The sequence below is a fragment of the Oncorhynchus masou genome, chromosome 25 (genome assembly GCF_036934945.1).
Source record: "Oncorhynchus masou masou isolate Uvic2021 chromosome 25, UVic_Omas_1.1, whole genome shotgun sequence".
In the NCBI taxonomy this organism is placed as follows: domain Eukaryota; kingdom Metazoa; phylum Chordata; class Actinopteri; order Salmoniformes; family Salmonidae; genus Oncorhynchus; species Oncorhynchus masou.
In genome coordinates, this window is record NC_088236.1 from 39,278,558 (window position 1) to 39,299,598 (window position 21,041).

A 21,041-nucleotide genomic window follows, 5' to 3' on the forward strand; every position below is an offset into this window, starting at 1 on the left:
AATTTAAAATGTAATAACTGTGTCACGGTCGTCATCCTCTTCATCTGAAGATCGGAGGATTGAAGGATCGGAGGGCCAAAATGCGGCATGGTATGTGTTCATAATGAATTTTAATAAAGAAAACACTGAACACTGAAACACTATACAAAAACAATAAACGAAATAACGACCGTGAAGCTAATGAGACCTGTGCAGACACAAGCAATCAACATAGACAACCACCCACAAACAAACAGTGAAACCCAGGCTACCTAAGTATGATTCTCAATCAGACAACTAATGACACCTGCCTCTGATTGAGAACCATACTAGGCCGAAACATAGAAATCCCAAAATCATAGAAAAACAAACATAGACTGCCCACCCCAACTCATGCCCTGACCATACTAAATAATGACAAAAACAACAGAAATAAAGGTCAGAACGTGACAAACTGACCTATACACAATACCCCATATTATCAAAGTGGAATAATATTTTTAGAAATTTGTACAAATTAATTAAAATTGAAAATCTGAAATATCTTGAGTCAATTATTATTCAACCTCTTTGTGATGGCAAGCCTAAATAAGTTCAGGAGTAAAAATGTACTTAACAAGACACATAATAAGTTGTATGGACTCACTCTGTGAGCAATAATAGTTTACTTAATATAATTATTTTATGAAAAGTGAAAAGTGTTGTTTCATGGTAACACCTTCACACTTGAAGGGTAGGTACACGGTAAGAGGGCTGTAAAATTAAACTGTTGCTAATAGCATGTAAATACCAGATACTTGCAGGTCAACTAACACTCTTTAGGATTTAGTCAAATTATTGTGTAGACATTTTTTTACCTTTATTTAACTAGGCAAGTCAGTTAAGAACAAATTATTATTTAGAATAACAGCCTACCCCGGCAAAGCCTAAACCCGGACTAGGCTGGGCCAATTGTGCACCGCCCTATGGGACTCCCAATCACAGCTGGTTGTGATACAGCCTGGAATCGAACCAGGGGTGGTAGTGACACCTCTAGCACTGAGATGCAGTGGCTTAGATCGCTGCGCCACTCGGAAGCCCATAATATACCACATCATTTTCTTGGAGTTTCTAGGTATGTTTGTGGTAATGGCTGTAAAATTAAGTGGGGTCTGTTTCCAGGTAGATTCCAGGTAGATCCCACAAGGACCACAGCAAATCTGTCTGTGATATTACCCTGTTGTTACGTGACACTAGCTTCAAACTTACATGGTTGGTACGGGATAAGAGGGCTGTAAAATGAAGCTGTTCATATTACCATGTAAATAACAAATACCTTCAAGTTTACTGTCGTGCAAAATAAAAGTGGGAACATTTCAAGTTTAATTAATGAAAATCAACAAGAGGTCAGTAGAAACACATTTGAATTAATGTACAATCATATAACCATACAAGTTAGCACCACAACAAAAGTGAACTGCATTTATATCTATGTAGAAACCAAACTGCCGGCTAAACACCATTCATTTGAATGGAAGGCTAATACGTTCATAAATAGCAATCTTTTAATTCCGGGATGATAATCAATATGTGTACTAACAGATGATGCCACTTTTTATAAAAAGAAGGATGGCTATGGATTGTGGTGAGTTTGTACATCATTGGTGACATAAGAGATTTGGATATAATGATGTCTCCGCCCTAAAAAATTTGCTTTTTTTGTCCACGTCTCTGGTGACATTGAAAAGTAGCTAGCTTAGTGTATTCATAGCAACACTAACGAGTCAATTCCAGGTAACATAATTTTGAAAATTTGTCACAGTAGAAACATTTTAAAAACATATACACATTTTTGTTGATATTTTCTCACAATGTAAGTATAATTGTGCATACTAATGCACATTGTGCACTATATGTAGGACAAAAATAATGTTGATTTCGTATCAAACATATAGCGTTTTACTGCAGACTTTTACTTTGAAAACCAAATTCGAATACTGGAGAGTTAAGTACATGCAGTGATTTATATCGGAATTATGTTTTTATATGTTTATTCTAGCTCAGACACTCTGCAGGCACGCTAGTTATTTTAAGCTAACAAATCGCTATTGTTATTGCATTGTGTGTTAGTATGCTAGCTAGCTAATTTTCTAACTTAGCTTGTTTTTGTACAGATTGTATCTAGCTCTTTTGAGTGTTTAGATACTGTCTTGTTAGGAGATAATATGCTTGTGGAAATGTTTTATTTATGCATAGTTTGTGTATACTCGTTTAGTAAATTTGCAGCATTTGGCCCGCAATCTTCTATGTTAGCTCATGATTGGAATGTAGGCCTAGTCATTCTAGTGAGCTTCCGTTCAGAGAACATGAACAAATCCGCAATTTTAGGAGTTGAGAAATAAACATAGTATCACTAGAAAGCTGGGATACCCTTCTTTTTAAATGTAGCCATTAAAATATGTTTCCCTGCCATTGTAGCAAGAAACAGGCCTAATATTTGTTAATTATTAGAGACCCGAAGATGGTTAGACTTGGCTTTCCTTTCACGCCTCCCCTGAAACTCTCTGGCGCCCCCCTGGTGGGGAGGCGCACCTCACACTTTCCAAGCCTCTGTTCTAATACAATGTGCTTCTACTTACCTCTGGTTGATTCTCAATAAATAAGCTTCACTCTGAGATGTGTGCTTTTCTTCATTGTGAAATGTTCACATTTTTAAATTGCACTGTAGTTAACTTGAAAGTATTTGGTATGTACATGGTAATGTGAACAGCTTCATTTTATGGCCTTCTTACACCGTACTTACGCTGTAAGAGTGAAGATGGTATCATATAAAAAAAGGGTAAGATCACAGACAGATTTGCTGTCATCTTCGTGGGATCTACCTGGAAACAGACACCACTTTATTTTACATTCTTCCACATTTATTCCACATATTCCACATTTGTTGTGTTACAGCCTGAATTCAAAATGGATGTAATTTTTTTTTCCCTCACCCATCTACCCACAATTCCCCATATGTTTTTAGACATTTTTGCAAATTTATTGAGAATGAAATAGAGAAATATCTCCTTTACATAAGTATTCACACACCTGAGTTAATAGATGTTAGAATCATCTTTGGCAGCGATTACAGCAGTGAGTATTTTGGGATATTCTCTAAGAGCTTTGCACACCTTGATCGTCCAATCAATTAAAACATTTTTTTTATTCTTCAAGCTCTGTCAAGTTGGTTGTTGATCATTGATTTTCAAGCCCATGTAAGTCAAAATTGTAACAAGGCCACACTCAATGTCATCTTGGTAAGCAACTCCAGTGTATATTTGGCCTTGTGTTTTATGTTATTGTCCTGCTGAAAGGGGAATTTGTCTCCAAGTGTCTGTTAGAAAGCAGACGGAAGGTTTCCTTTAGGATTTTACCTGTGTTTAGACCTATTCAATGTATTTCTATCCTAATAAATACCCTATTCCTTGCTGATGACAAGCATACCCATAACATGATGCAGCCACCACCATGCTTGAAAATATGAAGAGTGTTATGTGATGTGTTGTGTTGGGTTTGCCCCAAACATAAATCTTTGAATTCAGGATGCAAAGTTACTTTCTTTGACACATTTCTTCAAGTTTTACTTGGCCCACAAGCTAGGATATGCAAATAATTGGTAGATTTAGATAGAAAATACTCTAAAGTTTCTGAAACTGTTAAAAGAATGTCTGTAAGTATAACAGAACTGATATGGCAGGCGAAACCCCGAGGACAAACCATCCAGAGGATTTTATTTTTTAGGTCATAGGATTTTCCAATTGGTTTCAATGGGACACCCTTATTATTAGGAACCTGGTTGCAGTTCCTATGGCTTCCACTAGATGTCAACAGTCTTTAGAAATGGTTCAATGTTTTTCGTTTGAGAAGTAGGGCTGTTCATTGTAAGTGTCACTCCAGGTGGACTCTACTGTTTTGGTGCACGTGAACTGGAGCGTGCTTCATGTTGTTTTTATCCGGTATTAGAAAAAGTTTATTCCGTCTTAAATTTGATCGATTGTTTACGTTTTAAGGTACCTGAGGTTGGATTAGGAACGTTGTTTGAAATGTTTGGACCAAGTTTACAGGTAACTAATTAAATACTTTGTAGGCATGTTGGGCGAGTTGAAACCGGTGTATTTCTGAATCAAACGTGCCAAATAAATTGACATTTTTGGGACATAAAGAAGGACATTATATCGAACAAAAGGACCATTTGTGATGTTTCTGGGACATTTTGGAGTGCCAACAGAAGAAGATCTTCAAAGGTAAGGCATTAATTATATCGCTATTTCTGACTTTTGTGGCGCACTTGCCTGGTTGAAATATGATTTTCATGTGTTTGTATGCTGGGAGCTGTCCTCAGATAATTTGCTTTCGCCATAAAGCCTTTTTGAAATCTGACACAGCGTCTGGATTAACAAGTTAAGCTTTATATTGATGTATAACACACATATTTTCAAGACTGTTAAATATTTGAATTTGCTATTTTTGAATTTCGCGCTCTGCAATTGCAACGGATGTTGGCCAGGTGGGACGCTACCATCCTGCCCATAAGAAGATATTCAATGTCTGCTTTTTTTACCCATCTACTATTAGGTGCCCGTCTTAGCAAGGCATTGGGAAAACCTCCCTGATCTTTGTTGTTTAATCTGTGTTTCAAATTCACAGCTCGACTGAGGGACTTTACAGATAATTGTGTGTGGAGTAACGAGATGAGGTAGGCATTCAAAAAATGACGTTAAACACTATTATTGCACACAGAGTGAGTCCAGGCAACGTATTGTGTGACTTATTAAGCAAATTTTTACTCCTCATCAAGACATTGCAGCTTTTCATAGTATTATTATTATTATTATTTTTTGTAAACATTTTGAAAAACACAATTCCACTTTGACAAGGTGGGGTATTGTGTGTAGGCCAGTGACACAACATCTCCAGTTTAAATTCAGGCTGTAACACAACAAATGTGGAAAAAGTCACAGGGTGTGAATACTTTGTGAAGGCACTGTACATACCTAGTAACTTTAGGAAAGTGACTTAGTACACTATGTCTACACAATCATTTGACTAAATAATTTGTTGACCTGTAAGTATGGGGTATTTACATGGTATTAGCAACGGCTTAATTTTAAAGCACTTACTTTGTACCTACCCTGTAAGTGTGAAGGTGGTCCCATGAAACAACAGGGTAAGATCACAGACATATTTGCTGTTGTCTTCATGAGATGGAGTCATCCAATGTGGTGGTATTTCACAAGTAACTACGTTGTATCTACCTGGAAACAGACAGCTTCGTTTTACAGTTTTACACTAATTAAGCATGTAGTACTTACTTACTTGGTTCCAGGTAATTACATTTGGGACTAAATTGTTGACATGTATTTACTTTTTGTTACTAGTTATTTACCTAGTTATTACCTAGAAAATACCGTGCTGTAAAATGAAGGGTTACCAGGCACTCATTATGCAAACCAGGGGAATACACCAAACTGTAACCAAATAACCATGTTGTAACCCAGACTCACCTCCATCCCCAGCAGTTTCAGGGCTTTGGGCTGGAAAGGTAACAAAAACATGGTCATTGAGAAATCAACACCGTCAATGGGAATTTGTCACATAAAATAATATGCACATACATAAAGGAACACAGAAAGACCCACTTACACACACTCACAAGGCCAAGTGTTCAAATACAGAGAGAAATGCCATTCTGGTCTCAGAGCACTTCATATTACACTTAAAAGTGAAATACTCTATGTAGGATGATATGTTACGTTGTGTTTGGTATGTATTCATTTGTGGATCTCCATCGTAAATTGTGTATGTAATGTTATGAATTACAATTCGTATGATATGTTAAGAATTGCAATTTGTACAACATGTTACAAATTGGAATTTGTATGTCTTTTGAATATGCAAAATGTACAATATGCTACGATTTTGCAAAACATATGATGTGTTACGAATTCCAATTTGTTGTTGCTTACGTTAACTAGGGGTTGCTAGCTAGCTAACTTTAGCTAGCTGACTAACGTTAGCTAGGATAAGGGTTAGGGTTAGGGGTCAAGGTTAGGATTAGGCTTAGGGGAAAGGTTAGCTAAAGGGGTTCAGGTTAGGGTTAGAGGAAGGGTTAGCTAACATGCTAAGTATTTGCTAATTAGTAAAAATGCTAAAGTTGTCTGTAATGAGATTTGAACAAGCAACCTTGGGGCTACTAGACGGTTGCATTATATGCCCACCCATCCACCTTAACCAACAACACTTCCTTCATTTTTGCCTTAAGTAACCTTCTATCTTATGTAACAATACTAAACGTAACATATCATACTAATTTGAGTGTCCCGGATTTCCTTTTACTATGTTACCTCTTTGAGACCAGTCTGGAAATGCATACAGTGCATTCAGAAAGTATTCAGACCACCTCCCTTTTTCTACATTTTGCTATGTTACAACCTTATTCTAAAATTGATTCAAAACATGCTTTTCCTCATCAATCTACACACAATCTATACATCTATGAGGGTGCCCATAAACACGGCATAGATATCATCCTAACCAATCTGCCCTCCAATTACACCTCTGCTGTCTTCAACCAGGATCTCAGCGATCCCTGCCTCATTGCCTGCGTCCGTAATGGGTCTGCGGTCAAACGACCACACCTCATCACTGTCAAACGCTCCCAAAAACACTTCAGCAAGCAGGCCTTTCTAATCGACCTGGCCCGGGTATCCTGGAAGGATATTGACCTCATTCCATCAGTAGAGGATGCCTGGTTATTCTTTAAAAGTGCTTTCCTCACCATCTTAAATAAGCATGCTCCATTCAAAAAGGAACAGATATAGCTCTTGGTTCACTCCAGACCTGACTGCCCTTGACCAACACAAAAACATCCTGTGGTGTACTGCATTAGCATCGAATAGCCCCTGCGATATGCAACTTTTCAGGAAAGTAAGGAACCAATAAACACAGGCAGTTAGGAAAGTAAAGGCTTGCTTTTTCAAACAGAAATTTGCATCCTGTAGCACAAACTCCAAAATGTCCTGGGACACTGTAAAGTCCATGGAGAATAAGAGCACCTCCTCCCAACTGCCCACTGCACTGAGGCTAGGAAACACAGTCACAACCGATAAATCCACCATAATTGAGCATTTAAACAAGCAATTTTCTACGGCTGGCCATGCCTTCCACCTGGCTACCCCTACCCCGGTCAACAGCCCTGAACCCCCCACAACAACTTGTCCTGATGTTCTGAAAGAGCTGCAAAATCTGGACCTCTACAAATCAGCTGAGCTAGACAATCTGGACCCTCTCTTTCTAAAGTTATCCACTGAAATTGTTGCAACCCCTATTACTAGCATGTTCAACCTCTCTTTCGTATCGTCTGATATCCCCAAAGATTGGAAAGCTGCCGCGGTAAAAGGGGAGACACTATAGACCCAAACTGCTACAGACCTATATCTATCCTACCCTGCCTTTCTTCGGTCTTCAAAAGCCAAGTTAGCAAACAGATCACCGACCATTTCGAATCCCACTGTACCTTCTCCGCTATGCAATCTGGTTTCCGAGCTGGTCCTGGGGGCACTTCAGCCACGCTCAAGGTCCTAAACGATATCATAAACCCCATCAATAAGAGATAATAATGTGCAGCTGTATTCATCGACCTGGTCAAGGCTTTCGACTCTGTCAATCACCACATTCTTATCGGCAGACTCAACAGCCTTGGTTTCTCAAATGACTGCCTCGCCTGGTTCACCAACTACTTCTCAGACAGAGTTCAATGTGTCAAACCGGAGGGCCTGTTGCCCGGACCTCTGGCAGTCTCTATGCGGGTGCAACAGGGTACAAACCTTGGGCCGACTCTTTTCTCTGTATACATTAATGATGTCGCTCTTGCTGATGGTGATTCTCTGATCCACCTCTGCAGACAACACCACTCTGTATACTTCTGGCCCATCTTTGGACACTGTGTTAACTAACCTCCAGACGAGCTTCAATGCCATACAACTCTCCTTCTGTGGCCTACAACTGCTCTTAAATGCAAGTAAAACTAAATGCATGTTCTTCAACCGATTGCTGCCCACACCTGCCCGCCTGTTCAGCATCACTACTCTGGACGGTTTTGATTTAGAATACAGTGGGGCAAAAAAGTATTTAGTCAGCCACCAATTGTGCAAGTTCTCCCACTTAAAAATATGAGAGGCCTGTAATTTTCATCATAGGTACACTTCACCTATGACAGACAAAATGAGAAAAAAAATCCAGAAAATCACATTGTAGGATTTTTTTATGAATTTATTTGCAAATTATGGTGGAAAATAAGTATTTGGTCACCTACAAACAAGCAAGATTTCTGGCTCTCACAGACCTGTAACTTCTTTAAGAGGCTCCTCTGTCCTCCACTCGTTACCTGTATTAATGGCACCTGTTTGAACTTGTTATCAGTATAAAAGACACCTGTCCACAACCTCAAACAGTCACACTCCAAACTCCACTATGGCCAAGACCAAAGAGTTCCACTCTGGAGTTGGGAAAACCTTCCAGAGGGACAACCATCTCTGCAGCACTCCACCAACAAGGCCTCTATGGTAGAGTGTCCAGAAGTAAACCACTCCTCAATAAAAGGCACATGATAGCCTGCTTGGAGTCGCCAAAAGGAACCTAAAGGACTCTTAAACCATGAGAAACAAGATTCTCTGTTCTGATGAAGCCAAGATTGAACTCTTTGGCCTGAATACCAAACATCACGTCTGGCACCATCCTTAAGGTGAAGCATGGTGAAACATGGTGGTGGCAGCATCATGCTGTGGGGATGTTTTTCAGCGGCAGGGACTGGGAGACTAGTCAGGATTGAGGGAAAGATGAACGGAGGAAAGTACAGAGAGATCCTTGATGAAAATCCGCTCCAGTGCGCTAAGGACCTCAGAGTAAGGCGAAGGTTCCCCTTCCAACAAGACAACAAGCCTAAACACAGCCAAGACAATGCAGGATTGGCTTCGGGACAAGTCTCTGATGTCCTTGAGTGGCCCAGCCGGAGCCCGGACTTGAAACAGATCTAACAACTCTGGAGAGACCTGAAAATAGCTGTGCAGCGACGCTCCTCATCCAACCAGGCAGAGAAGAATGGGAGAAACTCCCCAAATACAGGCGTGCCAAGCTTGTAGCGTCATACCTAAGGAACCTCAAGGCTGTAATCACTGCCAAAGATGCTTCAACAAAGTTAAGGGTCTGAACACTCATATTCCAGTTTTCTATTTGTATTACATTTGCAAACATTTATAAAAAACAATTTTTGCTTTTTCATTAATGGGCAATGTGTGTAGGTTGATGAGGGGGATTAAAACAATGTAATACATTTTAGAATAAGGCTGTTACGTAACAGAATGTGGAAAATGGCAAGGAGTCTATATAATTTCTGAATGCACTGTATGTTCCAACACAATTAAATAGCACAACTGTCCTGTTCTAGACCAACAGTAACCTGTTCTAGACCAACAGTAACCTGTTCGAGACCAGACAGTAACCTGTTCGAGCCCAGACAGTAACCTGTTCGAGCCCAGACAGTAACCTGTTCGAGACCAACAGTAACCTGTTCGAGACCAACAGTAACCTGTTCGAGTCCAGACAGTAACCTGTTCGAGCCCAGACAGTAACCTATTCGAGACCAGACAGTAACCTGTTCGAGCCCAGACAGTAACCTGTTCTAGACCAACAGTAACCTGTTCGAGACCAACAGTAACCTGTTCGAGACCAGACAGTAACCTGTTCGAGCCCAGACAGTAACCTGTTCGAGCCCAGACAGTAACCTGTTCGAGACCAACAGTAACCTGTTCGAGACCAGACAGTAACCGGTTCTAGATCAACAGCAATCTGTTATAGATAAACAGTAACCTGTTGTCTTTAGATAGTCACCTGTTACTGTAACCTGATATATTTAATCTCTGTGTGTTTGTCTGTGTAAGAGGGTGGCTGGCTAAATGGAGCTCTATGCAGCAGCAGGCACTTCATTTTAAAGCAGGCTGTGTACAAATGATGCATTAATTAGCCATCATGTGACCTGCTTCCCCAACTGCTGGTAAAAATAACTCAAGCCTCCTGTGGGGATGTTGATATCTGCACCTATTTCAGGATTATTCCTACCACATTGTGTGTTTGTTCCTGTATTCACACTGCTTTTTCATCTAAGATGACACTGTCAGTGTGCCCAAATCGTTTTAAAATAGATCACAGCTCATTTAGATGTCTACCTCTTTGTCTTGAATCCTCTGTCTCTCTTGCTCTATCCTTCACTTTTTCTCTCTTTTCAACCTCATGCACACATGCATACACACTGCATAGTCATTGGCTGATGTTGATGGACTAGACATTGCTCTACACAATAGTCCTAGAATAGCGAATTTCTCTAGTTGATATTTAGTCTGTTCTTCAAGGAGCCTTGTCTTGAAGGAGGCCTTGAAACTGAAAAATCAACAACAAAAATCTCTATAGACGGTTTAGTTGAGAACGTCACAAAAACTATGTGCACGCTTCACTGGGGCAGAAGGCCCTGTCTTTTTGTGATACTGGATGGCCAGATAGCTAGCAACAATGACAAGAAAGTGCCATGTGGGAAATCTGAAGTAGCTTGTTTCAATTAGTTTTGACTGATGGCACATCTATGCTGATATGGCTCAAATTCAAAAGCTAGCTAACTACTGCTCATTGTGCAACTTTATTTATGTTTTCAATAAACATTGAAGACAGACTGTAGTTTAAATGTGGTAAACAACCTAAGCCAACCTTGTCTGTTTTGGCCCATAGTTGCCCACACCTCAGTGTTTTTGCTTAACAACCAACCCATCTATTTCACAAGCGTTGTTCCGAGCAGTATAGTGCAGTGCAGTTTGGCAATGATCTCTGCATTCTATTGCTAGTTTGGGAGAGTTTGCAGGCAGAGGGAGAAAAGGAGACCGTATCCCTAGTTCAGATTTAGACGTGGAGGGATATGCATATTTATGTATATTAATTTACAGCATCGTCCCTTGATCACACACAAAAAGGTTACATAAGTACCAAATTTACATCACTGCAAAAGTGAGGCGCGGGTTGGCTTTCACTGAAAGCAAACCTGAGGTGAATTTACCAGATTACTAATAGTAGGTTTGTTTATAGTACCCAAGACCTGTCTGAGAGTTAATTTGACCATGGGAAAAGGAACTAAAGCGTAAATACCGTAACACAATGAATGTTCGATTCAATTGATCCCACAGAGACAAGTAGACATGCAGACACATGCACATGCATCATTAGCAGAATAGGAAACTGTAAAGCTGGTCCGCCACTCACTCTTTTGGGTCCAAAGAGGTTATGATACAGAGTTCTAAACCTCTTCCTGGTGTAGTTGCATCTGTAAGCTCCGCCCATCAAGTACTCAATGACCAATCCGATGTCAATGAGACTAATGCGGTAGTCTGGTGGCAGGTTACCCTGGGGACCAAGAGATTGGTCAGACAAAACCGCACCCCCCCCCATGGCAGCTGAGCATACGACGGTGAAAGGAAGGGAAAACAACCCACACAAATCAGACACACTTCACTTCACACATCTACACACTTGTTTTGTGTTAATAATAATACGTGATTAGTTGATTCACCTTGAAGTAGATCCAACTGAACACGGGATATTCTTGCTTAGAAAAAACACACAAGGTCAGTGAGTATACAGCACAAGGCCAAGGAGAGATGGGAGACACAGACCCCCGATAAGATCACAGAGTTTATAACCTAGTTTAAATGAACTTATCTGAGCTTAGTTTAATTTAACTTAGTTCAACAGCACTGAGATAGACATCAGTATACTGTACTGTGAGAGAAGAGGGGTGGAGGAGTAAAGGAAGGAGGAGGAAGAGGGGAAAGAAGAGGGAGACCACAAAAATAGGGGAAATGTTAAGGAGAAGATGGAAAATTGCAAATCTTGAGGAAATTGAAAAATGTACAAATCTGATCAATGCTTTACTTAATTTGCTCTTTTGCATTTGTAACGTATGAACAGATCGTATCAGGGGTTCAGTGCTGGAAGAGAAAGACAGACAGATGTCTGAAGATGAGGATAACAGGAGTACAAATGAGAGAGCGTTTTTTGATAGAAATGGACCTTCATCATCCACCTTCAGATAGAAATCAGAGCTCTCTGATCCAGTGGGGGCTGGGGGAGGGAGAAATTGGGAGGATGGGCTGGGACAATGATCATACATCGACGGATGATTTGATACCATCTCATCCCCTGGTCACTTTTAGTGGAACGCTCCCTGTATCCCCTTGTCAAAAAGCGCTCCATTTGGTTTCTGTTATCCCAGTAAAGCCTCACAATTATCCAGCCAAAGCTCAGTCAAAGCTTAGTCACAGCTAGTTTAAGTTACAGGCTAATGCAGGGCTGCAGCTGGAAGCATCACGATTAGTAAATGTGCTCTCTAACATAAGAAAATGCTCTCAAACAGCATAATCATTCTGATCAAACCTACAGCGCCTTTCTCCTTTATCTTCAATTGATTGCATTGGGAAATTGTATGTATATGGCAACTAACTGATTAACCTTTAAAAAAAATGTAACAATTACTGTAACAACTTGCTTTCATGATGCTAGATACGAAAGGCTGAACCCAACTCGTTTTTATCACAAGTAACTTCAGGTTGTCTCATTCCAGCACCAGGGGCTCTAGAGGTTAGAGTTCAGGGGCAAGTTACACACTAAAGCCAATAACAAGCATCAATAAAAATGCCTGAAACCCGATTCTTCACTCTTCACCCGAAGTGTGCATTAGCACACTCCTGCTCATGGACTTAACAATGGCGTCCCTTCATCTGATGCTTACACTAACAATGCAATGCTTTTAAATCCCTGATGGGCAATTGCACACTTCAACAGAAGGGTTGGGAGTCATGAGGTAGCTAATGACAGTCTAAGCTTTCCTCCAAAGAGAGACAAGGGGAACAGTATACTTTTGGGCCACCCTAATTGAGGCAAAGTATCCTACTACTGCACACCAATACCATACATTCACTAGTACCATACCTTCACACAGCAGGACAAGAGGAAGAGAGGAAAACACAGATATTTGGCAAAAGCCTAGAGAGCCATGCACTACGGTTAAATATTAGACTTAATTTCTCAGAACAAGAATAGACTGACGAGTTTCAGAAGAAAGTGCTTTGTTTCAGGCCATTCCGAGCCTGTAATCGAACCCCCAAATGCTGCTGCTCCAGATACTCAACTTGTCTAAAGAAGGCCAGTTTTATTGCTTCTTTAATAATCAGGGACAACAGTTTTCAGCAGTGCATCATAATTGCAAAAAAGGTTTTCTCATGATCAATTAGCCTTTTAAAATTATATATTTAGATTAGCTAACATAACGTGCCATTGGAACACAGGAGTGATGGTTGCTGATAATGAGCCTCTGTACACCTATGGTGATATTCCATTTTTTTAAATCTGCCTTTTCCAGCTACAATAGTCATTTCCATCACATTAACAATGTCTACACTGTGTTTCTGATCAATTTGATGTTATTTTAATGGACAAAAAAAATGTGCTTTTCTTTCAAAAACAAGGACATTTCTAAGTGACCCCAAACTTTGGAACGTTAGTGTATATTCCAATATCAGTTAATTGGTGGGAGTTAGGGATAACCCATCCGTAATAACCCATCCGCAACCGCCTGACTATATGTGACAAAGTGGAATATGATCATTTGTATATATGTAGCTTCTCTTCTGTCATTACTTGTTGCCCTGAAAAACAAAATAAACCCTTGCTCACCAGAATAAAGTCATAAATCGATAGAAGGAATGCTTCAATGTAGTTGACGGCGGTACAATTTGTTTTCTTTTTCCTCTTTCAACTCTGCTTCTCTTGTACAGCAAAGGTGTTTACAGCCCAGGGAGGAAATGCAAACATTTTAAAAAGGGAAAGATTTTCGGTGCAAAATTTTCAATTTGACTGGTTTTAAGGAAATATAAAGCTGTAAAAACAACCAAACATGTTTTTGATAATATTTCAGTTCAGTTTGGATGCATATTTTATGTGGTTGAAACACTATCAGCTTTTATGATGCTGATAAATATAGCACTTTTAGAGACGATCCTTAACCATGCTTCAAGAACTTCTCCACACTTGTTCAAAAGTGACATTTTAATGCAATAAATGCTTAATTCTGCAGGATTAAAAATGATATTAGGGTATGTGAGAGGTTATAGACCTACAATCGGTTGCCAGATTTCAGTGAGGCTACTTTAAACCCTTTTGAACAGTACAATTCCCTTGACGTGCCGTTTCGAAGTCCCTGTCTTGTGACTGTTGAATTTCTATAGCACTTCACAATCATCTCACATACCACAGCCAGCACTGCTATCATCCTCTTTTACCACTTCACCAAATCTTTACCAAACATTACATTACTGTTCTGTCACTCCCTTAAATAACATTACACTAGTGTTCTGGTCCTCCCTTCTATAACATTAGACTACTGTTCTGTCCTTCCCTTAAATAACATTACACTACTGTTCTGTCCCTCTCTTCTATAACATTAGACTACTGTTCTGTCCCTCCCTCCTATAACATTAGACTACTGTTCTGGTCCTCCCTTCTACAACATTAGACTAATGTTCTGTCCCTCCCTTAAATAACATTACACTACTGTTCTGGTCCTCCCTTCTATAACATTAGGCTACTGATCTGTCCCTCCCTCCTATAACATTACACTACTGTTCTGTCCCTCCCTTCTATAACATTACACTACTGTTCTGTCCCTCTCTCCTATAACATTTCACTACTGTTCTGTCCCTCCCTTCTATAACATTAGACTACTGTTCTGTCCCTCCCTTCTATAACATTAGACTACTGTTCTGTCCCTCCCTTCTATAACATTACACTACTGTTCTGTCCCTCCCTTCTAAAACATTATACTACTGTTCTGTCCCTCCCTTCTATAACATTAGACTACTGTTCTGTCCCTCCCTCAGAAACATTAGACTACTGTTCAGTCCACTCTCTTCGATAACATTAGACTACTGTTCTGTCCCTCCCTTCTATAACATTACACTACTGTTCTGTCCCTCCCTTCTAAAACATTATACTACTGTTCTGTCCCTCCCTTCTATAACATTACACTACTGTTCTGTCCCTCCCTTCTATAACATTAGACTTCTATAACATTAGACTACTGTTCTGTCCCTCCCTCAGAAACATTAGACTACTGTTCAGTCCACTCTCTTCGATAACATTAGACTAATGTTCTGTCCCTCCCTTCTATAACATTACAATACTCTTCTGGTCCTCCCTTCTATAACATTAGACACCTGTTCTGTCCTTCCCTTAAATAACATTACACTACTGTTCTGTCCCTCCCTCCTATAACATTAGACTACTGTTCTGGTACTCCCTTCTACAACATTAGACTACTGTTCTGCTCCTCCATTCTATAACATTAGACTACTGTTCTGTCCCTCCCTCCTATAACATTAGACTACTGTTCTGTCCCTCCCTCCTATAACATTAGACTACTGTTCTGTCCCTCCCTTAAATAACATTACACTACTGTTCTGGTCCTCCCTTCTATAACATTAGGCTACTGTTCTGTCCCTCTCTCCTATAACATTACACTACTGTTCTGTCCCTCCCTTCTACAACATTAGACTACTGTTCTGTCCCTCTCTCCTATTACATTACACTACTGTTCTGTCCCTCCCTTCTATAACATTAGACTACTGTTCTGTCCCTCCCTCAAATAACATTACACTACTGTTCTGTCCCTCCCTTCTATAACATTAGATTACTGTTCTGTTCCTCCCTTCCATAACATTAGACTTCTATAACATTAGACTACTGTTCAGTCCACTCTCGTCGATAACAGACTACTGTTCTGTCCCTCCCTCCTATAACATTACACTACTGTTCTGTCCATCTCTCCTATAACATTACACTACTGTTATGTCCCTCCCTTCTATAACATTAGACTACTGTTCTGTCCCTCCCTCCCATAACATTAGACTACTGTTCTGTCCCTCCCTTCTATAACATTAGGCTATTATTCTGTCCCTCCCTTCTATAACATTAGACTACTGTTCTGGTCCTCTCTTCTATAACATTAGACTACTGTTCAATCCATCGCTTCTATAACATTAGACTACAGTTCTGGTCCACTCTTCTATAACATTAGACTAATGTTCAGTCCATCTCTTCTATAACATTAGACTACTGTTCTGTCCCTCCCTCCTATAACATTAGACTACTGTTCTGGTCCTCCCTTCTATAACATTAGGCTATTCTTCTGTCCGTCCCTTCTATAACATTAGACTACTGTTCTGGTCCTCTCTTCTATAACATTAGACTACTGTTCTGGCCTCTCTTCTATAATATTAGACTACTGTTCTGTCCATCTCTTCTATAACATTAGACTTCTATAACATTAGACTACTGTTCAGTCCATCTCTTCTATAACATTAGACTACTGTTCTGTCCCACCCTCCTATAACATTAGACTACTGTTCTGGTCCTCTCTTCCATAACATTAGACTACTGTTCTGGCCTCTCTTCTATAACATTAGACTACTGTTATGGCCTCTCTTCTATAACAGTAGACTTCTATAACATTAGACTACTGTTCTGTCTCTCCCTCCTATAGCATTACACTGCTGTTCTGTCCCTCTCTCAGATAACATTACACTACTGTTCTGTCCCTCCCTTCTATAACAAGAGACTACTGTTCAGTCCCTCCCTCCTATAACATTAGACTACGGTTCTGGCCTCTCTTCTAAAACATTAGACTACTGTTCTGTCCATCTCTTCTATAACATTAGACTACTGTTCTGTCCATCTCTTCTATAACATTAGACTACTGTTCTGGCCTCTCTTCTATAACATTAGACTACTGTTCTGTCCATCTCTTCTATAACATTAGACTACTGTTCTGTCCATCTCTTCTATAACATTAGACTACTAATCTGTCCCTCCCTCCTATAACATTAGACTACTGTTCTGGCCTCTCTTCTATAACATTAGACTACTAATCTGTCCCTCCCTCCTATAACATTAGACTACTGTTCTGGTCCCCCTTCTATAACATTAGACTACTGTTCTGGCCTCTCTTCTATAACATTAGACTACTAATCTGTCCCTCCCTCCTATAACATTAGACTACTGTTCTGGTCCCCCTTCTATAACATTATACTACTGTTCTGGCCTCTCTTCTATAACATTAGACTACTGTTCTGGTCCTCCCTTCTATAACATTAGGCTATTCTTCTGTCCCTCCTATTTATTTTAACTCTCCATTTCACAGCTTTTCTCTTATTGAATTTAACCCCGACATTGTCAAATAAAATAAAATAAAATGTCATTGTCCTTCATTACTCTTTTTGTCTCAGTGGATCGACGTGAACTTTTTCTGCCCAAGGTCCCAAAGGCATTTGGTAATTGCCGTGTATTTGGCACACTTCAGTTAGACCGAAAAGCTTAGGCTTCGGCTACGCACTGACACCATATACAAATGCTGAAAGAAAAACCTCAATGTAGCCTGTAGAAATGAATTGCAAAAGAATGACAGATTTATGTATTTTAACCCATTGTTTTATCTTTATTCAACCGCCAACCACTTGCCCTTCATCCACACAATATTTCATGACCTTTAACCTGCCCGCCTCACAGATATAACCCGTGGGGGCTGCGGCTTTTGAGTCAACCTGAGCATCACTAGTGTGCGTGTGCACGTGTGTGTGTGCGTCCAATCCCCCGAAGTAACGGAACCCTTCTCACCCTGCGTACAGAGCCAAGGGCTTTGGGAAAGTTTAGGTCGTGCATGGTTACACCATGACTCACCGTAACCTCTTCAGCTCTCCCATTGTAGCACGTTACTGCAATCCATTATGCTTCAATTAATCTGATCTGAATACTGATGTTGCTGACCTTTCTATGAGCTCTCACTAGAGGTCATAATCTTGAATTAAGGACGCGTACAATTGTTTTGTTACATAGGTACTGTAGTCCGGTCAGATTATTATCTAAAGGCTTTGGGGTAACACTGTCACAAATTTAATAATAACTTATTACTGAACTATTTATAAACTATTAATAACTAAACATTCCATTATTTGTAAACATTATACACATTTATAATCATATACTGTGTAGGCCGTAAGTTTTATAAGTCTTACAATTCAAAAGCATGTATAACATTTGAATATACCCACATTTAAGGGCATAATAGCTTGTTCATTAAAGCTAATAAAGTTAGTGCCTTTGGTGTATTATAGGATAGAATCAGTATTAGAGGGTTAAGGGACAAGCAAGACAGACACCGAGACAGAGACTAGTGGAGAAATTAATGCCTCATATGCACTCAACAGTCATATGCACTCAAAAGGCTCTATAATAAATGACATGATGATGTCGTACACACTCAATACTCGAAGAGATACTCAATTTGGCGTAAGTTACACATATAGCAATACATAATGGCAGCTCATTTTGAGTAATTGGGCCTAGGCTAAGTTAACTGTGACAACCCTAATTAGAAGTGGGCCTTCCCTGGTTTAACGTCAGCAGGACTACAATACGTTTGACCAATCTAGGGTTGTGGTGCATATGGGTACATAATACCGCGTTGGACTCAAATGGAGTGAGTGTGTACAGAGCAAAAGAAAGAGTAATGGGAGGGGTAGAGAGAGACCAAAGACAGAGACATCTCTGGGCAGCCGCGGCTGTAACCCCAGCTGAGAAAGGAGAAAATCCGGCTCCTAGATGCGCCGCTAGCAACAATAGCGATCTACAGAGCTAAACACAATCCGCAAAACAAAAGCAACACAAAGTCGAGACCAATAGAAAAAGTGCTGCCCTTGCGTTCGCACACAGGCTAACTCTCACATCAATGCCTACGCGGTCACACACGCGTAACTGTACCTTTTTGACGTCTCTGACCAGGTGGTGTAGTGTGTTGGATGGTCCATGCCTCTGACAAAACAAACACAAGCACAGTTCAGTCCGTGAGTCACGTCCCGACCTGCAGCAAGCTGCAGAGCTACGACAAATGGTTCATTTGAATCAAGTACCACACCGTAGGTGCCATTGTTCATAATGAACACATATGAAGGATGTTATATTGTCTTATGTAGCCGCTATAAAGGCTTTAGGAATGCATACCTTACAGAGGAACACCAGGAGGGAGTATAATAGTTTATAACAATTTTTGTTCTACAAATACCAGGGGTTATGGCAGTTGTTGCAACAATGTTATGACTATTTGATACATTCCATGTGACATGGAGTCAGTGTGAGGTCAGAGTTCAGAGCTGTCAGCCACGGTGGAGCTGAAGTACCGTGTTGTAGAGCTCCTCCAGTCTGGAGAGGGTGAGGAAGCGATGCATGCTCACTCCGTTCTCGATCAGCAGCTTGACGAAGTCCACTCTGTCCAGCACCAGGGCATCCAACATAGACTGCTCCAGAGAACCCACCTACCATACAACCAGGGAAGGCACAGTCAGTCAACTCAGGCTTAACCATCAAGAAACAGCATATGGATGGATTACGGCATCGATTTCACACTTTCACTTGGACAGGGCTGAATGTAGTCTATACTGTAAACAAGGGAGTGAGAAGTGATAGGCTGGGTCTTACAGGCCACTGCTGTCCGTAGATGAAGATCTGGCTGCGGGCAATGTCCACTCGGTTCCACGCCAGGGCCAGGCTGAGCTGGTCAGGAGCCGATGCGTTGGCACCTAGGAGAAGGAACAGAGGGGACCATAAACCATGTTCGAAAGCATCAATTTTGCTCAGTCGATCAACAAATAATAGTTATTTGTGGTGCATGGTGATTTGTACATCATTCCGTCAGCAGTCGCCGACTACAATCTCAAATCACTTCTCCTGCTGGCTTTGGAAGGTTGTATTTACTTTTTTCTCCGTGGGTGGGCAGAACATCACTGTTTAGCAAGCAACAAAGGAGATTGCTGTATTTGTGTGGTTCTTCTTAAAGGAAAGCCCAAGGCAGTTGTTCTTGGCCTCCGACACCTACCTCTTGCTTTCTTTTTGAGAAAATATATTTGTCAAGCTGTCGGTGATGTGATAAATTCTTTTGTGAAAAGCACTTTAACCGGTAGTTTGAAAACTTAAATGCTGAAGGGAGGCAAGTTTGAGGCAGCACACCTTTTATGATGACTGACGGTCCTACTCAGCAGAGATATTTCACAGGCTTAATAATGGGAGCTTTTACCGAGCGTGGTAACGAGATGCAGAGTGGTGTAATAGGAGTTTAATAGAGAAGTCGGTATTAAAAGGGACTGCTCGCGTTTATCACTAGTTTTAAATAACACTTTGCTTTCCGCAGCTCTGTCGTCGCTGGAGTTTATGGACCTTATCCCGCATCGATGACCCTCTATCTTTCTTTCTCTCTCATTCTCTTTTTCTCTGTCTCTCTTTGTCTCTCTCTCTCTCTCTCTTGATCTCTCCCTATTTCTTTCAGAGTGTCAGCCTCTCGCACACAATCTCTCTCACTCTCTCTACCTCTTCCTCTCTGAAAACACACAGTTTGCATTATAAAAGTCTGCACTCTATACTGGCCAAGCTTGTGACAGTCCATCATGCCAGATACAGAGGCCAATCACAGAAATAGAGAGGGAGATGGACAGAGAGATATGAAAAGGAGGAGATGAGATGCAAAAAAATGATGAGTGTGGGGGAGAAGGATGCATAGAGAGTGTAAACATGCATCTCCCTGACATGCTGCCAAACATGAATTAAGACGGACCTCAGATACAGCGTTCCACTAAGGAACTCAGAGTGAGTCAATCACCTGGTATATATTTGAAAACAGGCCCATAGGATCTGCTCCGAAGGCCTCGGAACCAGCAGCGTTGGATCCTTCGCTCCTGATCAATACCATGCACTAAACAACAAGTCGAAACTATGGATTTACGAGAGGGATGTAGGGAGGGATGGAGCAGTGAAACAGGGGAGGAGGAGAGGGAGAGTCTTAACTGTGCTAGAGTCGAACGGATTGGCTCAGTTGGAGGATTGTGTTCTATAACCTTCTGAAGCCC

The 21,041-nt window shown here is 40.6% G+C and overlaps 1 protein-coding gene across 4 annotated transcripts in view; it reads right to left on the reverse strand.

Annotated features, from left to right (window-relative positions):
- LOC135514303 (transient receptor potential cation channel subfamily M member 3-like) overlaps positions 1-21,041 on the reverse strand; it is a 237,460-nt gene that overhangs the window by 50,621 nt on the left and 165,798 nt on the right. Inside the window, exons 10-15 of one of the 4 annotated variants that reach the window (XM_064937689.1) lie at positions 19,621-19,721; positions 19,323-19,457; positions 18,907-18,957; positions 11,609-11,644; positions 11,302-11,442; positions 5,505-5,534 (exon numbers count right to left, since the gene is read on the reverse strand). In XM_064937689.1, coding sequence (XP_064793761.1) covers positions 5,505-5,534; positions 11,302-11,442; positions 11,609-11,644; positions 18,907-18,957; positions 19,323-19,457; positions 19,621-19,721 — 494 coding nt within the window. The remainder of the gene's footprint in view (positions 1-5,504; positions 5,535-11,301; positions 11,443-11,608; positions 11,645-18,906; positions 18,958-19,322; positions 19,458-19,620; positions 19,722-21,041) is intronic. The other 3 variants (XM_064937691.1, XM_064937690.1, XM_064937692.1) reach the window with 3 other exon arrangements.